Genomic DNA, 26,531 nt, shown 5'->3' on the forward strand with positions numbered 1-26,531 from the left:
GTGGAAATGTTCAAGCCCCACGTACCTTTGCCTCTGTGGGGTACTGGGGAGTCCTTCTGTTCCTCCAAAGGTGATTTTATGCTCCTTTGATGTAGTCTATTTCGTTCGGTGCCAGGGAGAGGAAGCGTGTGGCGTCTAGATTGTAGCCATGATTACCCGGAAGTCTCCATGAGGAAATTTAAACAGAATGACCTTATAGAATTCCTTAAATTTTCTCATTCTTATTTACCTTTGTATAAGTCTTTGAGTCTTCTATTTGAGCATGAAATTTTCCATTTGGGTCTTTCTCTTTATCAAGAATTCTTGGAAATCATTTTTTTTCTATTAAATTACCATTTTCCCACCTGAAAGAATATACTCAGTTTTGCTGGCTAGGTTATTCTGGGTTGTAAATCAAGTTCCTTTGCCTTCTGGAATATCATATCCCAGCCTTCTGATCTTTTAATGTAGAAGCTGCTAAGTCCTGTGTAATTCTGATTGTGGCTCCATGATATTTGAATTTCTTCTTTCTGGCTGTTTGAAGTATTTTCTCCTTGTCCTGGAAGTTTTTGGATTTGGCTATAATATTCTTGGGAGTTATCATTTGGGGATTTATTTCAGGAGGTGATTGGTGGATTCTTTCAATTTCTATTTTATACGATCAGGGGAATTTTCTTTGATAATTTCTTGTAATATGATGTATAGGCTTTTTTTGTCATGACTTTCAGGTAGTCCAATTATTTTTAGATTGTGTCTCCTAGATCTATCTTTCCAGGTAAGTTTTTTTTTTTTTAATGAGATATTTCAAATTTCTTTTATTTTTTCATCTTTTTTATTTTACTTTTTCTTGATTTCTCATGAAGCCATTAACTTCTATTTGTCCAATTCTAATTCTTAAGGAATTATTTTCATTCATTCATTCATTTATTCATTTATTCATTTACTTACTTATTTTAAACCCTTTCTTTCCATCTTAGTATATTGATTACAAGGCAGAAGAATGATGAGGGCTAAACAATGGGATAAAGTGACTTGTCCCGGGTTACACAGTGAGGAAGGCCAGATTTGAACCTATGACCTCCTATGTCTAGGTCTGGCTCTCAGTCCACTGAGCCATCCAGCTGCTCCAAGGAATTTTTTTTTTCTGTGAACTTTTGAACCTCCTTTTCCAATTTGACCAATTCTGTTTTTTAAAGAAACTCTTTTCTTCTTTGGATTTTTGTGAATATTTTTTCATTTAGCCAATTCTGCTTTTTGAGTTGTTATTTACTTCTTGAATTGTTTTCATTTCTCTTCCCCATTTTTCTTCTGCCTCTCTTATTTGATTTTTTAATTATTTTTTGAGCTCTTCCAGAGCCCAAAATCAATTCTAATTTTTCTTTGAAATTTTGAATGTAGCTGCTTTGATCTCTTTTCCTGGGCCTTCTTCTGATTTGTCTCCATAATAATTTTCTATGATTAGGCGTTGTTTTTTCTGCTGTTTGCTCACTTTCCTAGCCTTTTTTACATTTTACTTTTATCTTAAAGTTGGGATCTGCTCTCCGGATAGAGGGGGAACTCTCTTAACCTTCAGGTTTTCCTGGCTGCTACTCTTAACTCTATTTTTGAGTTTCTGCAAGTTTCAATTCTTCCAAGGTTGTGTGATGGACTGGGAGCTCTGAAAGCCACCTCCAACTATTGATTTAGTTTCCCCCAGGGACTATTGGTGGCTTGTAGGACTTGGGGTACTGTGAGCTACCTTGTACTGGGATTTATGGCTTCACCTCAAGCCTGAACAGAGGCTTGGGGCCTTACTACGGGCTTACACTAGCCAGGTGCATTGTGGACTGCCTTGTTCTGGGTTTGCACTTGGGTTTGGCACCTCACTACAGGCTTGGGCAGGGGCTCAGGGTCTCACTCTGGTCCTATATCAGCCAAGTGCACTGCAAACTGCCTTGCACTGGGGCTTAGGGACTCATTGCAGGCTTGTTCTAGGGCTTCAAACTTGAAGGGGTAGGCATATGGTACTCTGCTATTGGCTTAGGCAGGGTCTTAAGGCCTCAAAGTTGGCTTAGACCCAGGTTTAGAACCTGGAGCAGTAAGTGTTGTTTGTAGGCAGGGCTTACTCTTGGCTTATGCCAGTATTGTTGATGCAACCTTGTTACTGGCTATGCAGCCTGGCTGTCAGTGATGTTCCCTTGTCATCCAAGTGAAGTAGGTCCTCTGTGTCTACCTTCCCAGTTGTTTTCTGCAAGAAAGTTGTTTCATTCCATTCCTTTGTAGTTCTATTACTCCAGTATTCATTTTTAAGCATTATTTTATGGTTGGTTGGAAAGGACTCTCAGAGTGGGTTCAAGCTTTCCATGCTTCTACCCTGCCATCTTCACTATGCCTCCTGAAGCCACAGATTTTAAAAGACCGAGGAGTACCAAGAAATGAGAGGTGATGAGAGTATGACCTAGAATTGTAGCTGTATGAGAATGAAAAAAACTTAGTTGTTCAGTCATTTTTTTCAGTTATGCCAGACTTTGTGACTGCATTTTGGGGTTTTTAGCAAAGATATTAGAGTGGTTTCATCACTTTCTTTTCCAGGTCATTTTACAGATAAGAATCTGAGGCAAATAAGATTAAGTAACTTCCCCAGGGTCACACAGCTGGTGTGTCAGAGGCCAGATTTGAACTCAGGAAGAGGAGTATTCCTGACTCCAGGCTTGTGCTTTGCCATGTTCTTCCGTAAGTTCATTACAGGAAAGCAACACAACGTGTTGGTGGCCTTCCTTATTTTATTCTTACTTAAACCTGACATCACAGAGAGCCCCAAAATTTAACTTTTATCTCCCACCTGTCTTCATTTTAGAGTACACATTTCTCTGATAATATCCTTGATAGCTGTTCATCAAAGTTCTTTAATTGATTTGATTTATTCCTACTTCCTAATCTGAATTTATCTATTGCCTGCTGTCACATCTTCATTCTCAGGTCTTGGATCATACCTGGGTTTCAAGCCTTCATATATCTATATGACAACAGCTATATACCAACCCTAGTAGAAGAATTGAAAATGAATATCATTGAAAGGACAATTGATAGAAATTTGGTGAGCAAATCTTCAAATGATGTAGAATATAAATTAATTTATAGTGTATAGTCCTCATTTCTTTTTGGAAGGAAAGGTTCAAATATAATAGTGTTTGATCACCCTGAAAAGGTAAGTTAGGGCCAAAGTTTTACCAACTTTATCTCCATAGTCTTACATAATCCATTTTCTTTTCTTTACTCTCAGTTGGTATAGGCTCTAATCATCTCTTTCCTTGACTATGATAACAAGATTGTTCAACAATAAATTATTTTTAAGAGAATACAACCAATTTCCTTTTAACACAAAACAGGGTTGTAGATGAATTTGGGAATCTATTATTTAGGGATTGGGTTTCTTTTAAAGCATATAATAAATTCAACCTATAAACTCAAAGCTGTCCTACCTTTCTGTGTTTTTTATGTTATGCTTCTGTTTTGTCTATTAAAATTATTCAATTATTCTCTTTTCTTTTTTCTTTTTTGATTATCTCATCTCTATCTCCTGGTTACCTTTTATTTATCCCCAAATCAGAAAAGGAATAGCCTTCCAATGAACATGTGTAGTAAAGTAAAGTAAGTCTCCATATCCAAAAATGTGTGTTTCATTATACATTTTGAGACCATCATCTGTCTGTTAGGAGGTGTGTAGCCGACTTCATCATTAATCCTTTGGAATCATATTTGGTCATTGCACTGATAAGTTCTTAAGTTTAAGAGTCTCTTAACAGTTCTCTTGATATCTAGACTCCTTTCTCTAATTTATGCTTTATGTGACTGGAAAAATAATTTTCCTAATGTTCATGATCAACTGCCTTATTATTTTAACAAATTAATCTTCACTAGCCCCCTTTTTCTTATGCTATAAAAAAAGAAATATCTCCATCTGGCATTTCATGACCTACATAAGTAGTTCCTTCCTACCTTTCCAACTATATTTTATGTCAGTCCCTAAACACCTAAATGGACGATCAGCTTTCCCTTGAGCTCATTATGCCCTTTCCAAACTCCTTGCTTTTTTTCAGGTTATTCCCTATTCCTAGAATTTTAAACACAAAATGCTCATTGGGATCCACGAGTCCCTTGATTAAAAGTCTCTCTGGTGATAGACTGCAACACTTCCATGCCATTCATTATCATTCTATATCCATTTTCAGCTCTTCTACTGCTGCTATGGGGTTGTGAGACATGGAATACAGAGAATTCAAAAAAAAATTAGTATCACACATAAGGCAATAGAAAGGCACTTCTATTCACTGGGATCTATGAGATCCTTGATTAGAATAGTCTCCCCAGTGATGGAGACTGCATCTTCTTCACGCCATTCATAAGTCATTTTCAAGTCGTCTACTTAGATAATGTGGTTGGGAGACATGAAACACAGGGGTCTCCTAAGAACTGAAAATTAATTCGCACATAGAGTAATAGAAAGACATTTCTATTCCTTTGGTTCTTTTAAGGCTAATTCATGTGCCCATGCCCCTGTGAAGTCTTAACTAAATGTCTCATTTGCAAGTATTTCTCTTCCTTTTCAATGATGCCTAGGATACTAACTGGATCACACTTGCCCTCATTACATTTTACATTGTATCTATTTACTTATGTATAGGTTGGGTCCTTATAAGATTATGCCATCCTGGAGGGCAGGGTGTATCATTTTTATCTTTGTAATTGATATAATAGATATTGATACGCAGTAGGCACTTACTAACTTCTTGTTGAGTTCAATTGATTTAATTCCAGGAAAGGATTTTACCTTTATGTGTAAGAAATAGGGACTGATTAAAAAAAAAAGACTTTTGAGTAGGAAATGGATATAACCAAAGTAGGGTTTTAAAAAGCCTGATCTGGCAGCTCAGGTAGGCATATAATGGAGAAAGGTACTATCTCTGCCCTGTCTTATTCCCACTCTTCAGTTTTAGTTATTCCTCTCCAAGATATAAATGCTCACCTTATGGGGAATGGAGAATGGTCTGGCATGGGAGGCTTCAATATCCAAGGGATGAATGAAATATAATAAGGCTATGGTTTGTTTATTGGAAATACTTAGGATTTCTTTTTAAAAGTTTCTTTTGTCCTCCCACATTTATAATCAGTATTTAATGGGAGAACATCTTACACGTTTATAGATCTGCATTTAAAGCATGGAGCACCTCTGGGGAAGAAGGGATCTTGCATTGAAATCTAACTCCTCTTCTTGCCTTTTATTTATAAACTTTAACACCAGCCTTAGGCTTCATAAGCAGCTTCCACAAGGTAACTGCTAGATTTCTCTAAAACATCAAAAAATTAACCCTAATTAGTATAAAACTAATAATCTTAAAGGGTCAAAACTTGGGGGTATGAGAATATTTTTCCAGATATTTTATTTTCTTAATTTCAAGCATATACATGCTGTCATATTACTAAGGATAACAAAAATGGAGAATTAGGTTATTTATCTTAGATTCTTGTTTGTCCAGTTTAAATGTCTTTTATAGGCTAATGTTCAAAGCAATAATGACAATACATTTAGAGTGTTTTTGAGTGTGCAAAGTAAAGTAAACTGACCCTATGAGTAGTATAATGTGATGGGGCAGAAAATACACCATTTTAATGGTCCTGACTATTAAATCCTTTCCTCTAACATCAATCTCCTTCCTTTGCCTATCTCCCATTTCTTTTTTTTTCTTTTTTTTAAATTTTATAATATTTTATTTGATCATTTCCAAGCATTATTCATTAAAGACAAAGATCATTTTCTTTTCCTCCCCCCCGCGTCCCCCATAGTCGACGACTGGGTATCACATGTGTTCTTGATTTGAACCCATTGCCATGTTGTTGATATTTGCATTAGAGTGTTTATTTAGAGTCTCTCCTCTGTCATGTCCCCTCAACCGCTGTAGTCAGGCAGTTGCTTTTCCTCGGTGTTTCTACTCCCACAGTTTATCCTCTGTTTATGAATAGTATTTTTTCTCGTAGATCCCTGCAGATTGTTCAGGGACGTTATACCGCCACTAATGGAGAAGTCCATTACGTTCAATTATACCACAGTGTATCAGTCTCTGTGTACAATGTTTTCCTGGTTCTGCTCCTCTCGCTCTGCATCACTTCCTGGAGGTCGTTCCAGTCTCCATGGAATTCCTCCACTTTATTATTCCTTTGAGCACAATAGTATTCCATCACCAACATATACCACAATTTGTTCAGCCATTCCCCAATTGATGGGCATCCCCTCGTTTTCCAGTTTTTGGCCACCACAAAGAGCGCAGCTATGAATATTCTTGTACAGGTCTTTTTCTCCATTATCTCTTTGGGGTACAGACCCAGCAGTGCTATGGCTGGATCACAGGGTAGACTTTCTTTTGTTGCCCTTTGGGCATAGTTCCAAATTGTCCTCCAGAATGGTTGGATCAGTTCACAACTCCACCAGCAATGAATTAATGTCCCTACTTTGCCACATCCCCTCCAGCATTCATTACTTTCCTTTGCTATCATGTTAGCCATCTGCTAGGTGTGAGGTGATACCTCAGAGTTGTTTTGATTTGTATCTCTCTGATTATAAGAGATTTAGAACACTTCTTCATGTGCTTATTAATAGTTTTGATTTCTTTATCTGAGAACTGCCATCCATGTCCCTTGCCCATTTATCAATTGGAGAATGGCTTGATTTTTTGTACAATTGATTTAGCTCTTTATAAATTTGAGTAATTAAACCCTTGTCAGAGGTTTCTATGAAGATTTTTTTCCCAATTTGTTGTTTCCCTTCTGATTTTAGTTACATTGGTTTTGTTTGTATAAAAGCTTTTTAATTTGATGTAGTCAAAATTATTTATTTTACATTTTGTGATTCTTTCTATGTCTTTGCTTGGTTTTAAAGCCTTTCCCCTCCAAAAGGTCTGACATGTATACTATTCTGTGTTTACCCAATTTACTTATGGTTTCCTTCTTTATATTTAAGTCTTTCACCCATTTTGAATTTATCTTGGTGTAGGGTGTGAGGTGTTGATCTATTCCTAGTCTCTCCCACACTGTCTTCCAATTTTCCCAACAGTTTTTATCGAATAGTGGATTTTTGTCCCAAGACCTGGGATCTTTGGGTTTATCATATACTGTCTGGCTGAGGTCACTTGCCCCCAGTCTATTCCACTGATCCTCCTTTCTGTCTCTTAGCCAGTACCAAATTGTTTTGATGACTGCTGCTTTGTAATATAGTTTAAGGTCTGGGACAGCAAGGCCCCCATCATTTGTGGGTTTTTTTTTCATTATTTCCCTGGATATCCTTGATCTTTTGTTATTCCAAATGAACTTTGTTATGGTTTTTTCTAAATCAGTAAAGAAATTTTTGGGGAGTTCAATGGGTATGGCACTAAATAGATAAATAAGTTTGGGTAGGTCATTTTTATTATATTGGCTCATCCTATCCATGAGCAGTTAATGTTTTTCCAATTGCTCAAGTCTAGTTTTAGTTGTGTGGAGAGTGTCTTGTAGTTGTGTTCATATAGTTCCTGTGTTTGTCTCGGGAGGTAGATTCCTAAGTATTTTATTTTGTCTAAGGTGATTTTGAATGGGATTTCTCTTTCTAGTTCTTGCTGCTGAGCTGTGTTGGAGATATATAGAAAAGCTGATGATTTATGTGGGTTTATTTTGTATCCTGCAACTTTGCTAAAGTTGTTGATTATTTCAATTAGCTTTTTGGTTGAATCTCTAGGATTCTTTAAGTAGATCATCATGTCATCTGCAAAGAATGATAACTTGGTCTCCTCCTTGCCTATTTTGATGCCTTCAATTTCTTTTTCTTCTCTAATTGCTACTGCTATTGTTTTTAATACAATGTCAAATAGTAGAGGTGATAATGGGCATCCTTGTTTCACTCCAGATCTTATTGGGAATGCATCTAGTTTATCCCCATTACAAATTATATTAGCTGATGGTTTTAGATATATACTGTTTATTATTTTTAGGAATGACCCTTCTATTCCTATGCTTTCTAGTGTTTTTAACAGGAATGGGTGTTGTATTTTATCAAAGGCTTTTTCTGTGTCTATTGAGATAATCATGTAGTTCTTGTTGGTTTGCTTGTTGATGTGATCAATTATGTGGATAGTTTTCCTAAGACTGAACCAGCCCTGCATCCCTGGTATGAATCCTACTTGATCATGGTGAATGATTCTTCTGATCACTTGCTGGAGTCTTTTTGCTAGTATCCTATTTAAGATTTTTGCATCTATATTCATTAGGGAGATTGGTCTATAGTTTTCTTTCTCTGTTTTTGATTTTGGAATCAGTACCATGTTTGTGTCGTAAAAGGAGTTTGGTAGAACTCCCTCTTTGCTTATTATGTCAAATAGTTTGTATAGTATTGGGATTCACTGTTCTCTGAATGTTTGATAGAATTCACTGGTGAATCCATCAGGCCCTGGGGATTTTTTCTTAGGAAGTTCTTTGATGGCTTGTTGGATTTTATTTTCTGATATGGGATTATTTAAGAATTCTATTTCTTCTTCTGTTAGTCTAGGCAGTTTGTATTTTTGTATATATTCATCCATATCGCCTAGATTGCTGTATTTCTTGCCATATAATTGGGCAAAGTAATTTTTAATGATTGCCTTAATTTCCTCTTCATCAGAGGTGATGTCCCCCTTTTCATCTTTGATGCTGTTAATTTGCTTTTCTTCCTTCCTTTTTTTAATTAGATTGACCAGTACTTTGTCTATTTTGTTTGTTTTTTCAAAGTACCAGATTCTGGTCTTATTTATTAAATCAATTGTTCTATCACTTTCTATTTTATTAATTTCTCCCTTAATTTTTAGGATTTCTAGTTTGGTTTTCTGCTGGGATTTTTTAATTTGGTCACTTTCGAGTTTTTTTTTTTTATTTGCATTTCCAATTGATTGATCTCTGCTCTCCCTAGTTTGTTAATATATGCACTCAGGGATATGAATTTACCTCTGATTACCACTTTGGCTGCATTCCAAAAGGTTTGAAAGGATGTCTCGCCATTGTCATTTTCCTCGATGAAATTATTAATTGTTTCTATGATTTCTTCTCTAACTAAACGATTTTGGAGCATCATATTATTTAATTTCCAATTAGTTTTTGATTTGGTTTTCCATGTATCATTGCTGATAATTATTTTTATTGCCTTGTGATCTGAAAAGGCTGCATTTATTATTTCTGCTTTTCTGCACTTGTGTGCCATGTTTCTGTGACCTAATGTATGGTCAATCTTTGTGAATGTGCCATGCGGTGCTGAGAAGAAGGTGTATTCCTTTTTATCCCTATTAATTTTTCTCCATGTCTATTAATTCTAATTTTTCTAAGATTTCATTCACTTCTTTTACCTCTTTCTTATTTATTTTTTGATTTGATTTATCTAAATTTGATAATGGTTGGTTTAAGTCTCCCACTAATATGGTTTTACTGTCTATTTCTTCCTTCAATTGTCTTAGTTTCTCCATTAGAAATTTGGGTGCTATATTATTTGGTGCATACATGTTGATTAGTGATTTTTCCTCATTATCTAAAGTCCCTTTTAAAAGAATATAATTACAGGGCAGCTGGGTAGCTCAGTGAATTGAGAACCAGGCCTAGAGACGGGAGGTCCTAGGTTCAAATCTGGCCTCAGCCACTTCCTAGCTGTGTGACCCTGGGCAAGTCACTTGACCCCCATTGCCTAGCCCTTACCACTCTTCCGCCTTGGAGCCAATACACAGTATTGGCTCCAAGATGGAAGGTAAGAGTTTTAAAAAAAAAGAATATAATTACCTTCCCTATCCCTTTTGATCAGGTCTATTTTTGCTTTGGCTTTATCAGATATCATGATTGCAACTCCTGCCTTCTTTATGTCAGTGGAGGCCCAGAAGGTCTTACTCCATCCTTTAATTCTGACCTTGTGGGTGTTTACCTGCCTCATGTGTGTTTCTTGAAGACAACATATGGTAGGGTTTTGGATTCTATTCCATTCTGCTATTCGTCTATGTTTTATGGGTGAGTTCATCCCATTCACGTTCAAAGTTATGATGGTCATTTGTGGACTCCCTGGCATTTTGATATCCTTCCCTAATTCTAACCTTTCTTCTTCAGCTCTACCTTTTAGTCCAGTGATTTACTTTAAATCAGTCCCCCTTGTCCCCTCCCTTGATATGTTTCCCTTTCTAGTCCCTCTGTTTTTGTTCCTTCCCCCTACCCCCTCTTCTTCCCTCCCTTTTTTTGCGTTCCCTCCCCCTATCCCCTTGGTTTTCCCTTCTCCCTTCCCTTGTTGGGTAAGATAGAATTCAAGATACCAATGGATCTGGATGTTCTTCCCTCTCAGAGTTGATTTCCCTGAGAGTAAGGTTTAAGTTAAAACTCTCTTCCTCTCCTTCTTATAGGAGTTTTCTTCCCCTCCCCTTCCCATGTGAATCTTTGTGTGAGAAAGATTATTCTATTTGGTCTTTCTTTTCCCCCTATTTACACATTACATTTTCCCCTCATGTTAGTATACATAGATTGATATATATATAGTCCTTATAGAAGAGAGTTTGAGTAAAAGAAAAAGATAACATTTTTCTCCTTTTCCCTTTCCTTCATATTTACCTTTTCAGGTATTCCATGCTCTTTGTTTTTCGATATCGAACTTTCCACAGAGCTCTGGTCTTTTCTTTGCAAAAACTTGGAAATCTTCTATTTTGTTGAATGCCCATACTTTCCCTTGGAAGTATATAGTCAGTTTTGCTGGATAGCTGATTCTTGGTTGAAGACCCAGCTCTCTTGCCTTTCTGAAAATCATGTTCCATGCCTTACAATCTTTCAGAGTGGAACTTGCAAGGTCTTGTGTGACCCTGATTGGCATTCCTTTATATCTAAATTGTCTTTTTCTGGCTTCTTGTAGGATTTTTTCTTTTGTTTGAGAGCTTTGGAATTTGGCAATTCCTGGGAGTTGTCTTTTGGGGATTTAGTGTAGAGGGTGTTCTGTGAGCTCTATCAGTGGCTGTATTGCCCCCTTGTTCTAGAATCTCTGGGCAATTTTCTTTGATTATATCTTGTATTACGATGTCGAGTTTGCTGTTTATTTCTGGGTTTTCTGGAAGTCCAAGTATTCTTAAATTATCTCTTCTTCCACTATTTTCCAAGTCTGTCACCTTGTCAGTGAGATATTTTATGTTCTCTTCTAATTTCTTGGTCTTTTGGCTTTGCTTTATTAGTTCTTGCTCATTGTCTTCGAGTTGCCTGATTCTGACTTTTAAAGCCTGGTTTTCCTTTTCACTTTGGTCAAACTGGTTTTGTAGGTGCGTGAATTTCTTTTGCATTATTTCCCACTTTTCCTCCCAGAGGACTTCCATCTTTTTGATCCCTTCTGATTCAAATTCTTCCTGGGTTTGTAGAGAGTTTCTATTTCCTTTGGAAGGTTTCGGCGCATTTGCTTGTGTTTCCTATTCTATCTCCTCTGTATTTTGTATTTTTGCTCCATAAAATGTGTCCAAAGTCTCCCCCTTCTTCTTGTTTTTCTTGGAATTTTGGGGCTTTTGTGCTTCTCTGGAGTTTGCCATCTCTATCTGAGTGGGGAGGATTAGCTTTTCTTATCTCTGTCTGGTGTTCAGAGGTTTTAGCCCTAGGCAGATTGTCTGTTCTATGCAGTTGTTGTTCTGTCTTCCCGGGGAAGCCAGGAATTGCTGGTGTTTCCGTGTTACTGCCCTCCTCTGTTCACTCCTGATGCTTCTCTGTTACCTTACTTCCACGCTTTGAGCCTGGCTTGGTCCTTTCTGCGGGGTGTTTGTTTCTGTGCCTTAGCTGGCCAGGAGAGCCAGCACTCTGAGGGGGGAGGGGCCGTGGCTTCTGGGAGCTCCAAGGGCTCCTGATAGTATTAGCTTTCCCTGAGTTGAACTGAGTATGCCCTGAGGCAGGGACCTTTGGTGAAACTCCGATGGAAGGATCCAGCCAGGGGGTTATAAGCTCCTCCCGTCTCTCTCTGTTTCCCTGCTGTCTGTATTGGGAGCCCCCTCATCTGAGTCAGGTTGTTTTCAGGAAGAGGCCTTCAGAATAGCTGGCCCTGAGGCTCTGTGGTTCTCTCTGCTGCCTTGGACTCGGCGCTCTGGGTTGGGGGGGATGTGTCCTAGAACCTTCCTTCTGCCTACCCCTTATATCCAAGTGATCTCGGGTTCTGGCTTTTGGGGGGGGCATACCTTTTGATCCAGGTCCAGGTCCAGGAAGAGGATTCCCAGGGTCTATGCTGTTGATCGTTTTGAATTTCGGTGTCCTAGGAGCATATAGTTTGAGTTCGGTAGGGAAGGGTTTCCAGAGATCTGAACTTTAGCTTTCTCTAAGCTGCCATCTTGACCGGAAGTCTCAAAATTTTCTCCCATTTCTTTTTTAATTAAAAAAATATCATTTCCCCACAATTACCTGTAAAAAGTTTCCAAAATTTAAAAAAAAAATTTGAATCTCAAATGCTCTCCTTCCCCCCACCACAAATGAGATAGAAAACAATTATATTACTTTTACGTGTACAATCATGTGAAAAATTTTTATATTCATCCTTTTGTGGAAGGAAACTCAAGCAAACCAAAAATTAAGAAGGAAATGTTAAAAAGTTTGCTTTGGTCTGGATTCAGATTCCATCACTTCTTTCTCTGGAAGTAGATGGCATTTTTTTTTAATCATGAGTCCTTTAGGATTGTTTTGGACCATTGAATTGTTGGGAATAACTAAGCTATTCATAGTTGTTCATCGTACAGTATTCCTGTCACTGTATACAATATTTTGGTCCTGCTTGTTTCACTCTTTTTTCAATTCATGAAAGTCTTAGTTTTTTCTGAATTCTTCCTGCTCATTATTTCTTACAGAAAAATAGTATTTACATTACAATCATAAACTTACTCAACCATTCCCAAAATATTGGGTAACAATCTCCCATTGCTTGAGTTAACAGGGAGTTAGTTACCTCTCATCTGCACATTAATATCACTTTTTTTCTTACATTCTCTATGAATATGGCATGATCTATTTTATATCAAAATTATTTACAAATGTCAGTTTCCTGCCAGACTCTTAGAGTTTCAACCCAGTCCTAACTCACACAACTGAATCAGGGACAAGCACCTTGGATCCTTCCTGGGACCCTGCCAACAAACAATGTAGGGTGAAAATATAAATGCAAACAGCTGCCAGGAAAAAAAAAACAAACAAAGCCAATAGGGAGATGGGCCAAGTCAGAATGACTGACTCTTTTGACATACCCTGTTCTGATCCAGTATTGACCATTCTGCTCTTGCTATCAGTTTTTCTCACCTGTGTCAGCTCCTGGGATTTCTACCATGAAAAGAAGCCCTGGTCTTGACCCAACAGGATCTTTGGTTTATAATTTGTCTATTTGCAATTTAAGGGATAATGATGATGGTGATGATGGTGGTGAATAGCAGCTAGCACTTATTTAGCATTTTAAGGTTTGAAATGGGATTTACATAAGTTAATTAATTCATTTGATCCTCACAAATATCCTAAGAGATAAGAGCAATTATTACCCCCATTTTACAGATGGTCTAAGCTTAGTTCTTAGCACAGTGCCCAGATTTAATAAATGCTATATGGATGTTGTTGTTGTTGCTTACTTGTTTCAATCGTGTCTGACTCCTTTTGACCTCATTTAGAGTTTTCTTGGCAAGATACTGGAGTTGTTTGCCATTTCCTTCTCCAGATCATTTTACAGATGAGAAAACTGAGGTAAACAGGGTTAAGTGCCACTCTGGCCAGGGCCACTCTGCTAGAATCTGAGGCTGGATTTAAATAAGATCTTCCTGACTCCATGTCTACAATCTATCAATTAGGCCACCAGCTGCCTCAGTGGAACTGAAAGAAACCTCTTCCCAGGCTACTCTTTTCTCCTGCCCTGCTGATGCCTACCTGGTAAGTAGTGCAAACAGTATTTTAGAATATAAACTCTATGAGGGCAGGGGCATAACTGCCTTTATATTTCCCATGATGCCTAAAGTTTTTTGTGTATAGGAGGAACTTAATAAATAAGTCAAGTGAATGGGAAGAAAGGAACAAAGGAATTCTTCTTCTCTCTCTGAAGACCCTCACCTTGCAAGTATCAAGTGCCCCTTTGCTATGTCTTCAGCGTAAGGCATCAAGGCAGTGTGTGTGTTCCAGGTTGTTTGCTGCCTTTAAATAATAGGAGGATACATTAAAGTCCGTGAGCACAAAACAGAACATCTCAGCCACCACCTATGGGCCAAATAAACCCACACTTCTCTTTCAAAAACAATTCCAGTAGATTTCATCCAAACTGATAAAATCAACTCCGTCACCTAACTTTCCTACGCCAGGTTCTATCTGAATTTGCACCAGGTTTGCTACTCTTCCAAGCTAAGAAAAGAAGCATGTTTCAGAAGCACTTCTGGCATTACAAAAAAAAATGGTAAAATAACTGCTTGGCTAACCTGGCGCAAGAGAGAACAAAATGACCTCCTTTGCAGCCTGAGCTTTTCCCTCCAAGGAGTGGGGCTTCTGAACACTTGTTGAAGCTAAGTCAGAAACAGAAACAAGTACAGCTTGTTTGGGCATTTTGTTGTCTGGTCCTTGGAACATACTGCTTTTCTTTTATAGATCCTGTCCTATTCACCAAAAGCCATTTCCCTTCTCCTGAATCTCTCTGACAGAATGGGAGATCGAACAATAATCAAATCATTTCGAGAAGAGAAGATTCTAAACCCCTGAACAAAGGGTTTTCAGAGTCTTTCAGGTCTGAAATAACTGAAAAGAAACCAGGTGGTTCCGAGGGTAGAGCATATGACATGGAATCAGACTTGGGTTCAGATCCTTCTTCAACCATTTCACAGAATTTGAGCTGAGTCTTCAAGGGATGGAGGGAAGCCAGAGGACAAACATTAGAAAAGAGAGCATTTCAGACATAGGAAAGAGCATATATAAAAGTATCCTCTGTTCCTCAGGGCCTCAGCTCAAAACTCACCTAGAGTTTGAAATCTGGTCTCAGATACCTATTAGCTGAGGCAAGTCACTTAACCTGTTTGCCTCAGGTTCCTCATTTGTAATTTGAACTGGAGAAAGAAATAGAAAACCACCTCAATGTCTTTGCCAAGAAAGACCCAAATGGGGTCATAAAGAGTCAACTATGATTGAAAAATGAATCAACAGCAATAGCAACAATAACAACAAAAATTCAAAAAGACCTAAAGGGTCCTTAACTCAATCTCTTACCTGAAATTTGAAGCCTCAATCATTAATCAATCAATAAATGTTTATTTACATGTTTACTATGTGTCAGGGAAAATCCTAACTTACAACATCCTTGACAAGTGATAATCTAGTCTTTTCTTAAGACCTACAGTGATCATGAACTTACCTCCTCCTGTCCTTCCCTATTTCATTTTCAGAAAGCACTAATTTTTTCTTTTGGAGGCTGGGGAGTGGGGTGGCCTCATCAATAGCTAAGAGCAATGAAGGCCAATCTGAAGCTAACTCCATCATTAATCCAGACAAGTCAATCTAATGTTCTCCATATAAGAAATTTCACCTACTGCTTTGATGCCTTTGCATGAGCTGTTTCTCATATCTGGAATGGTCTTCTTTCCCCTTTTTTCCTTCAGTGATCTCTTCAAGGCTCAGCTCAAATTTCATCTAACTTCATTCATCATTCCTTCTCTACCCCCTCTGGACTTATCCATCATGCCCTGAACCCTTCAGCTTTGGAACTCACCAGTTTGCTCTGCTCTTGGGGCTCCTCTCTCTGATTGGAATGGAGAGCCCCTCCCAGAGCCTCCATTTTAGCAGAGCATCAAAGGCAGCCATCTCTTATTTTTCCACTTACCTGTATTTTTCTAGACTTTTCCATTATGCCCATGTACACAATACTGCTCTTCTTTCCCCCCAGCTACCTTTTGTTTGTTACTTCCCCCATTGGAATGGAAGCTCCTTTAAGGCAAGGATTATGTTTCATTAAGTTTTATTTATAGCTCTAAAGCTTAGTTCAGCACCTAGCACACAGTATATGCTTAGTAAATATTTATTTATTAATAATTCCAAAATAGTTGGTTCTTTCTATTAGAATGATTGACTGCAATGAGACATATTCAAGTAATTTCTTATTTTCCCATTTATTTCCCTCCTGCTCCAAATTATTTGTGTTTATTTTATATAGATTTAAAAATTTTTCTTCTCAAATAATATATGCCCCCCAAAGAATGAATTAAACCTCCCAAAAAAACAGAGGTATTTCCTATTTAACTTTGTATCCTCGATGGCTAGTGAGGGTCTGGTATATAGTAAGTATGTGCTAAATTAACGATTGTTTAATGAATGTTTGCCTTACACCAAAGAAATCACAGATCTGGAACAAAATGGGAAAAACAAATCTACTTCCATCAAGTTAACATTTTCCAGCCTGCAGACATGGAAGGTCCCCACTGAAAAACCTATTCAAAGTGCTATTGGACTCGTTAAAAAGAAGATTCTTGGCAGAATTCAAAATGAAACCACAGATACCCAAAGCCTGAGCAACTAATCCAAAAGCAATGACTGAAAATCTGACTTCTTTTTATTGCTTGGGAATTTTAGTCATGCCTTGGAAAGTTCTGCTATAAACTTCTCTTAGTAATGGACTAACTCAGCAACCTATGCTTTGGCGGTAACTGTGTTCTGTGGCTCATCCAAACACCTTAGACTGTGACATTCTCTCTCTTAGGGTATAGATCAATGGAGCAAAGAAGGTCATAAAAGCCTAAAGGACTTAGAAGATCTGGTGGAAATTATTCTTGTCCTGGTTGATACATTTAGGGTGCTTGCAAATCCTTTTTGCTGGGGGCTTTTGCTTTGGCTCAAGCACAGAAGGTGTGGGTCTCTGTTTCTTTGCTCTGCTCACTCAGCTGAGGGAACCCCTTTTCTCTCTTACTTTGTGGTTATTAAATCATATAAAATTTAAATATTTGGAGTATTCATTTATTTTTAGTCTCACACAAAGTAATATTTGTGGGTGTGTGTACAGAGAGATTATTTTAAGAATAAAATTATATATATATAATATAGCCTATTTATAATACACATATTATATAATATATCATAAATAATATATATATACATATAGTGTATGTGACCAAAACATTTAGTTTTTATTCAGGACAATAATATAACCAACTTAGACTCTACCAACTTTGCATCCAGTATACAATATAAAGAAATGTCAGTGGCTTTCAAGAAACAGAAATTAGGAGAATGATTGGACCTGGAACTATAGACCAAAAAAGTAACTTAATTTTAAGGCATTTAAGAAAACATTATAAAAGGAAGAGCAGACAAATGACTTTTACCAAATGAATGAATAAGAAGACTTCAGTACCTACTGACAACTGACCTATATGTATATATATATATGTATTATATATAAGATATATCTCTTATTTTAGCCTTAAAAAAACCCTAGGAAATTGGTATTATTATAATCCCTATTTCACAGATGAGGAAGGTTAGGGTCAGAGAGGTAGAGACTCGGGATCAAAAAACTAGTAATTATTGGAGGTTTGGATCTGAACCTAGATCATCTTGGCTCCAAGATCAGTCTTCTAGCCACTTTACTTTGCTATCTTTCTATGTAAGAAGCAGAAGTAGGACTTGAATCCAGGATTCTTCTATTTAGCTACCATATAACATTGAAAAACCACATTTATTAAGTACTGACTATGTACAAGATCTTGTGCATATTGCTGGGACTACACTTTCATTTTTCAGGGCACACTCAAATGCTTTTAAACTCTCAGTTCCCAATCATTAGGGAAAAGCAAAGATTCCTTACCCAACCACGCAATAATTCATAAGCCGTAATTCCCAGGGACCACCAATCTACAGGGTAGGAGTACCCTGGGCCTCCGTCCATAAATACCTGGAACACTTCTGGGGCTGCCAAAGAGAAAAGAACAAAGAAGATAAGCACCATCGCACTTGATTTACACCGTCACAAGCTGGTACTTTTCTGCTGAGTTTGTATGAGGTGGGGCAGCATTATGGACAAAAAGACGGTCTCTGATTCAGGAAGACCTGAGGTTCACATCCTGCCTCTGACACAAATGGGTTGTGTCATGCTAAGCAGGTCGCATCAACTCTCAGTGAAATGGGAAACTCATTAAGCCTACACATTGCAGAAAAGATGCCAAAATGCAAGAAAGAGTTTCATCACAAATGAAGTCCCTATGCCAGGGAAATCATAGGTCCAGCCCTATCCATTATGTGATGCAAAATGTATTTTTTAATCAACTCAAAATTTGCAGTTTTACTAAAAAGCTAAGCTCAGAGATGTGTTGTGCTTAAAAGAATGGGATCCTTGATACAGCCATTGCTACTACTTTCATCTTTGATTCTTCCCTCTTCTTTATGGCCTGTCCAATCAGTCACTATATTCTATCACTACTCTATTTAATAGATATAATAAAAACCAACCAAACAACTCTCGGAATCTGGGAAGAGAGTCAGAGACAGAGACAGTAGAGGAGGGGAGGGGAGGAGAGGAGAAGATCGGAGAGGGGACAGTAGACCAATAATTCATGTGCTGGGCACTACGCTAAGTACCAGGGATATCAATAAAGCACCATGGATGGGATTTTTCCTAAAAGGACTTAGTAATATAAAAAAGAGAAGAAAATCTGTACAAGGGAGCTAGAATGGGCAGTGAACACATTCGATGATGTGGGGAGTAATGTTTAGGGACTGCTGTGCTGGTTTTTTAATAGAGAGGACTGAGGATTATGGTACAATATTCTGGTTAGGAGTGCAAATTATGATCCAAGTGGAAAGAGCATGGCTATAGATGCCCAAGAAGAAGTTAAATAGGTTCTTCCTCATGGTGAGCATAAATTTATTTCCATAACCTTTAAGTTTCATACTTCATTCACCCTAGGTTTCCTTTCTGGATCAGGAACAATAAGTCTAATCTCTCTTCCATATAACAGCCCATCAGTTTTCATCAACATCAAGAACGTCCTCCCAAGCATTCTGTTCTCCAAAGCTCCTCAGAAAACAAAATCTTACAGATACTGGTACATTAACATATGTGATTGTAGAGTTGCTAAAGATGTGAGATCTCTGAATCCAACCCACTGATTTAACAGATGGTTCATTTAAAGCCCTGAGAAGTCAAAATACTCACCTAAAGTCACACACAGAGGTGATTAGTGGCTTACCCAGAAACCCAATCTCCTCAGCCTAGTGTTTACTCCCTTATAACAGAATTAGCAAAAATTTATGCTTTCATTTTCAAGAACATTTTATGAAATATATATCATTTTTGATAAATTATTTCACATACATACTTCTGTCCTCTGTCAGAGCAACTAAAATCATAACAGTGTAGCCATAGAATCCTGTGACTAGAAATGTCTCAATTCAATTTCCAGAGAAGAATTCGTTCTATCTAGAGAAACACATATTTAAGAGGATGGACTAGAGGGTGTCTAAATCATCTTTACTGAAGACTGTTCATTCTAATGATATTCTAATGAATTCTAATGAGAAAAGAAGATATTATTATTACATTTCTATATATTTTCAATATCAACAGAGCTTTACACATAGGATATGGTTAACAAATATTTAGTGAACAAAGGAGATGGTTGGGGAGTAGAGTGGTTGCTCTCACTGGAGATCTTCAAGTAAAGGCTTGATGACCAACTGATGCCTATATTTTAGGAGACATTCCTATTTGGTTAACAAGGTGAATATAGGAGTTACTTTGAATCAATCACTCAATAAGCACTTAGTAAGTGTAAATAATGTGCTAGAACTATGTCAAATACTTAGGGGTGAAAGAATTAAAAAAAAAAGAAAAAAGGAGGGGCAGCTAAGTGGCTCAGTGGATAAAGAGCTAATCCTGAAGACCAGAGGTCCTGGGTTCAAATGTGACCTCAGACACTTCCTTGTTGGGGGAAGCCACTCCAATTGCCTAGCTCTTACTACTCTTCTGCCTTCGAACAGGTTCTTTTATCAGTTCTAAGACAGAAGATAAGATTTTTTTAAAGAGGAAGAAATGAAAAAGAAAAATAATACTTGTTTTTAAGGGGCTCACCATTTAATGGGGGATACAACATGCAACTACATATAAACAAGGAGATAATCAAAAGAAAGAAGACACTAGGATTAAGGAGGATCAGGAAAGACTTCATATAGATGATGAAATCATAGCTAGAACTTGAAGGAATCCAGAAGGTAGAGATGTGAAACCAGAGAGTTCCAGATATAGGGAATAGTAGGGTGAACATCCCTGGAGATGGGAGAGTATTTTATATGAGGAACAGAAGTAAGCCAATATCCACTGGATTGTAGAGTACATAATAGGCAAGTTAGATGGAGCAATGGCTTGAGAACAAGGCTCAGAGTTGGGAAGTCCTGGGTTTTAATCTGACTTCAAACACTTCCTAGCTGTGTGACCCTGGACAAATCACTAAACCCTAACTGTCTAGCCCTTACCAGTCTTTTGTCTTGAAGCCAATACACAGTATTGATTCTAAGATGGACAATAAGTAGTAATTTTTTAAAAGCTATTACAAAGCTGGGACACAATAGGTCTTATACATTGATTGGATAAAGGGAGTGAGAGAAAATGAGGAATTAAAGAGGATACCTGGTCATGAACCTGGGTGACTGGTAAGGTGATGGTACCTTTGACATTAATGGGGCAGTTCAAAAGAGGAGAAGTCTTGGGAGGAAAGATAATAAGTTCAGATTTAGATATATTGAGTTTAATATGTCTATGAATCATCCAATTTGAATTGTCCAATTGGAATTTTGACATGTGAGACTGTTAATTAGGAGAGAGGTTGGGGCTTGATAATATAGTTCTGAGAACTTTAAGATACCTTCATTATCTTTTGTTATTAATTCATTTAATTCTTTGCCCATGAATAATACTGAACTGATACTGATACTATCATCTTACTCACAGCATCTAAGAGAGATAATAGTAATGTAATACAATAAACGTTTATTACTTGCTTACTGTGTATTGGGCTAAGCACTGGGGATAAAAATAAGAAAAAATAATCTCTACTTCTAAGGACTTTATAATCCAACAAGAGGAAATAACACATAAAAGAGAAATGAAAAGGGGGAAAGAGAGAGGATAACTGGTGAAGGGCATGATGATGGTAATCAGTGCAAAATGGTGAAATGAATGGTGAAATGGTGGAAAATGAAGAGTTGTCTGGGATCCTGAATTGTCCTTAAAGGGAGGCTTAGAGAAGAGTTTTTTTATTCTACTTTCCAGCTCCCCAGTCATAGGGGCAAAGGCAACTAAGTGTACTGATGAGGTGTATGTATCAAAGCTAAGAAAAAGGAAAAATAATGTCATAGGATCATGGATTTAGAACTGCAAGAGAACTTGGAGATCACTTAGTCCAATTCTGTCATTTTCCAAATTGGGAAACAGGTCCTATGATGGGAAATAATGTGTCCATGGTCACATTACTAGTATGAGGCAAAGTTGGAATTTGCAGCCAAGTCACCAAATCCAATGCTATTACTACTGCCTTCTTCTTAAAGAAAAGAAGATGATTAATGCTTTGTCATAGAAATTTGAATGAGGAATTTTAATTAATTTTTGTTGACTTTAGGGAGAAAGTATTATATTTTGGAAATTAGTTTCTTTGGTTTAGAAATCAGGAGAACAGTCACAGGTTGGGTTGTGACCATTACTATCTATGTGACATTGGGCTAAGAATTCTGCCTCAGTTTTCTCCTCTATAAAAATAAGGGATTCAGCCAGTTGTTCTTGCATATCTCTTAAAGCTTTAATATTCTCTGTTCTACTGCATTTTCAAACTATTACATCCTCTATACTAAAATCTCCTCCTGCAATGACATTCTGTGTTCTAAGGGCCCTTGGAATCTGTTCTAAAGTCCCTTTTCTAGTCCTAAGTTCCTATGTCCCTTCCAGCTTTGAACCTCTATAAATTTATATCATAACAATCTTAAAGTGAGTTACAGGACCTAAGGCAATATCTAAAAACCAGTGGATTTAGCAGAAACTGCACGGAATCTTTTCTGATATCCAAGTCCAAATAATAAAAATGAGAACTCATACTTCAACTGTCCTTTCATCATTTTTGTGTAGCCATTTGTTGAATATAATTTTATAGCATTATGATCTGGTCATAAATCATTTAAGATTTTTGCTTTTCTGAATTTGGTTGTGAGGTTTTTATGTCCTATTACATGATTTTCTTTGTGAAGGTACAATGTATTGCAGTAGAAACATATTTTCCTTTCTAATCTCATTCAGTTTTCTCCAGAACTCTATCAAACCTAACTTTTCTAAAATTATACTCCCATTCTTAATTCATTTCCTGTTCATTTTTAAAATTTTATTTACCTAATTCTTAGAGGAGAAGGTTAATGTTCAATTGACATTTAAAAGTTTACAAAACACATACCTAACAGTAAATCTGTGAGTATATATAAGAATTATATATACCAACTGCATACATGAAGAAATTAGTATCTAGAGAGGTTTAGTTTTCCAACATCTTACTACTAGCAAATGTCCATCCTAAAACTGGACCCAGCTCACCTATTCTCCAATATATCTTGTGCATTTGAGCAAAGACAATGTGCTCTGCTGCCTGAATGCTCCATAACTTTCACAGTGTGGGACACCCAACGGATATTAAGTGTCAGAGAACCACTAGACCATTTTCAATTTACAGCAGTTTTGACCCACCATCCATGCAAGCTGGAACAAACAGAAATTAACTTGGGAGAGGAAAATGACTCAACTTTCCTTCAAATGGCAAGAAGATAATAAATACTTATTGACCACCTACTATGTGCCAGGTACTGTGCGAAGAGGTTTATAAATATTATTTTATCAAATCTTCACAACAACATTGGGAAAAATTTCCACTCCTCACCAGTAGCCTCCTATGCTGAAAAGACCTCTGCTTTTAGGTCTACTGTTATGATTGGGGAGTCCCATGGTGCAGCCATACCTAGTGGTGACCATGGGACTGACTGAATACTATCTAATAATGACTACCCAAGAAGAACAGAGAACAAAAGACTTCTCCACACACCTGGAAGAGAGTTTATACAATACCCAACTAGAGGTAAACATTCCCAGTAGAACCAGTATGTGGTCATTACCAGAAGACATAAATTACAATGCAGCATTGCAGTCCTGAGTTGCTCCCTGATATGTTCCATAGATGTGCCCATTCTTCCTACTGTTGGTCTATTTGTAGAAGAGCGTACTCCATTATTATGAGACACATTTTTAAATTATTACTGGTGTAGTAGAAAGAAAGATTTGAAAACTTGATTTGTAATTTTAAATCTGCCATTTACTTTGAGATCTTGGGCAAACAGCACTACCTTGTTGAACCCCAATTTTTTATTTGTAAAATGAAGGAATTGGACTAGATCAGAGAGGTATCAAACACATAGCTGAGCACACTCCCAAAGACCTGAAATCAGATTAAAACATCATTGGAAAATATTTAATAAAATAGAAAATAAACAATATTAATAAAAGGTTTTTTTAAGTCAAAATGAGCCTGCGGGGACTCATATGTGAGATTTAGTGGTCTTCAATTATATTCTACTCTGATATCACTGTACAAGATGACTTCTGAGGTTTCTTTCAGGTCTATATCTATAATCATATAAAATTTCATTAAAATTGCCTTTGCTCAAATCAATGTAGTTAGAATTAAAAGAAAAGCAATTAACTGGGTAAAGGTTTTTGTAGTAGAATTTTTAGATATAAGCCTGATATCCAAAATATATATGGAGTTGCTATAAGATGTAAGAATAAGCACTATTGCCCAATGAAAAAGTTTTCAAAGGTTTTGAAAACTCACCAGAGATACAAGATATAAGAAATACAAATATAAAAATGCTTTGAATTACTAATCATAAGAAAAATGCAAAGTACATTATCTCTGAGGTTTACTCTAATGCCATCAATTTGGCAAAAGTTACAAAAAACCAAAGTGACAGTTGTTGGAGGGGTGTGGGAATGATAGTCACGTTGATGAACTATACACTGGTCTGACCCTTCTGGAATAATACCCAACAAGAATCACTAAATTACAAATGTCATTTGACCCAAAGATTATGAGATTACACATATATCTGAAAGAGAGGGGGAAAGGATTATAAAATTTAAATTGTGGTTGGACTCTGAAATATATTATTAATTAGGTGGTCGCCAGGGATTTAATTTCTAGATCCCAAAATGAATTACTAAAGTAAATGGGATTTATGGTAGTTTATTTACAATATTTACAATACAATATAATAGAAGGAAGATGTTAAGGAATGAGAGAGAGAGAGAGAAAGAAAAAAAAAAAACAAACTCGGGCTTCTTCTTATAACAGTTAGAATTTCTAAGCCCCAGCTAGGAGAAGAGAGTCTCAAGAAGTTGGGCCTTACCTGGAGGCTTCACGCCTCCAGAAAGGTGGGGTCACTAAGTCAGCTTTTCACTCACCAAAGGTGACAGTCTAAAAGAAGTCTGGGTGTTGGTCTTCCAGTCGCTCCTCTGAGTCTGTCTTCTAGTCACTCCTCCGTCCTTCACTACAAGCTCTGGTGACTGACTGACCAAACTCATCCAAATGTCTGAATCTGAATGAATCTTCAGTCTTTTTTTCCCCTCCAATTAAAGACCTTTTTCTCTTGTGTCACCTCCTCTAAATTTTCACATCTACCAATCACAGCCAATCCAGGACTTCCCATTCTTTAGTTCTCACCTTCTTTGGTTAGATTATAACTTTTTTGGGTTACTTAACACCTTTTTGTGGTTAATTCACTTTTTGTAGTTACTTAACACCTTTTTGTAGGTAAGATCTAAAAATAGATTATAGCTTAAAATTCTAGCTTCACTATAAAGTAAGAGCTAAGTACCTTCATTGTTACAACCAGGAGATTACAATTTTATCTTCACAATCAAGAAAGAGCTAAGTATCTTCATTGTTACAATCAGGAGATAGCTAAATTCAATCTTCACAGGATGCATATGTACAAAAATATTTATAGTAGCACCTTTTGTTGAAGCAAAATATGGAAAACAAAGCAGGCACTCATCAATTATTGAAGAATTGCTGATGAAATTAAGGTACATAAATATAATAGAATGTTATGAAACCATAAGAAATTATAGAAGGGACAGATATAGAGAATCCTGAAAGATTTATATGAATTGATGCAGAGTAAAATGAGCAGATCCAGGAGATCAGTTTATAAGATCACCATAATAATATGAAGGGAAACAATTTTTAAGGATTCAAGAACTTTGATTAATACAAAATGACTAATCACAATACCAGAAGACTGATGATGGAAGAGAGGTGATGGATTAGAAGTTCAGAATAACACTAAAATTTTCATATACAGTCAAAGTGTGAATTATACAGATAATATTTATTTAGAATAAAAGAGGATTTGTAAGAGGCAGGGGACAGTTATCGAGAGCAGAGAGAAGTAGGTTGATTTTCATATTGATGAAAAAGGAGAAAAGAAAAAAGTGAGCACTTAAAAAGTACACAAGAAAAGAACAGAAATTGGTTTAGGAGATAAAATTGGAAAATCTTAATTTAATAATCATTTTTAAAAGTTGTATATATAAAGTTCCATGGTTTCATAGTTCCCTTTATCTGTTCTGTGTATGTGAAAATGCTCATGCTTGCTAAGTTTATGTGTATATATATATATATGTGTATATAAATATACACATATATATATATATGTTTTAATCACGAAAGGTTCTAAGGCTAGAGGTGGGCAATGGAAACCAGACTGCCAGTTAGCCTGGTAGGGTTTGGAGAGAAAGCTGGACACAGTCCTCAGCATAGTTCTCAAACCCTTCTTCTCTTGACCTAAACTGCCCCCCTACTCTTGAGGCTCTGCATGTCCTGGAGACCCACAAAATTATATTTTACATAATCAGACTATTCAATAAATCTTTATTAAGCCCTGACTTTGTGTAAAGTTCTAGGGGATACACAAACACAAATGAAATGACCTCTTCCCTAGAGGAGCCTACATTCTACTGCCTTCTCAGATTTAACCAAAAGCCTTGATTTAATAATAATTTTTAAAGACAGATGGAAGTTGATTTTGATTTCTGTTCTCTCCAACTTGGCTGCTTATGTACAAACTCAGTGGAAACCCTCATAGCTCTGCCATCATCTGCCCAGTAGTATGCCAATATCAATTCTCAAGTCATCCCAAACATTGCTGGGAGTAGTTGAGTAATTCTACCAGCACGAGTTTTAAATAGAAAGTAAGAATTAAGCCCAAGGGGTGGCATATAATCAGTTATTCAGAAATGCATTGATGTAGAATATAAAATTAAAGATAGCAAATTCCCTCCCTTCCCCTCCCCCTTGGAAATGTCAACATGAACTTTGTTGGACTGTTCATGTTACAATAAACGCTGCCAAATTGAGAATACTTTCTCATTGTTCAAAAAGAAAAAAAGAGCAAACCCACTAATGATGATCATTATGAACTTCCTGATTTAGCTCTCAGAATATGACTGAAAGCTG

The 26,531-nt window shown here is 36.9% G+C and overlaps 1 protein-coding gene across 1 annotated transcript in view; it reads right to left on the bottom strand.

The window, feature by feature from the left end:
* STK32B (serine/threonine kinase 32B) overlaps window positions 1-26,531 on the bottom strand; it is a 384,972-nt gene that overhangs the window by 40,141 nt on the left and 318,300 nt on the right. The window contains exon 7 of the mRNA XM_007496744.2: window positions 17,798-17,901. Within this exon, the coding sequence (XP_007496806.1) occupies window positions 17,798-17,901 (104 nt within the window). The remainder of the gene's footprint in view (window positions 1-17,797; window positions 17,902-26,531) is intronic.

The sequence above is a fragment of the Monodelphis domestica genome, chromosome 6 (genome assembly GCF_027887165.1).
Source record: "Monodelphis domestica isolate mMonDom1 chromosome 6, mMonDom1.pri, whole genome shotgun sequence".
Classification (NCBI taxonomy): Eukaryota; Metazoa; Chordata; class Mammalia; order Didelphimorphia; family Didelphidae; genus Monodelphis; species Monodelphis domestica.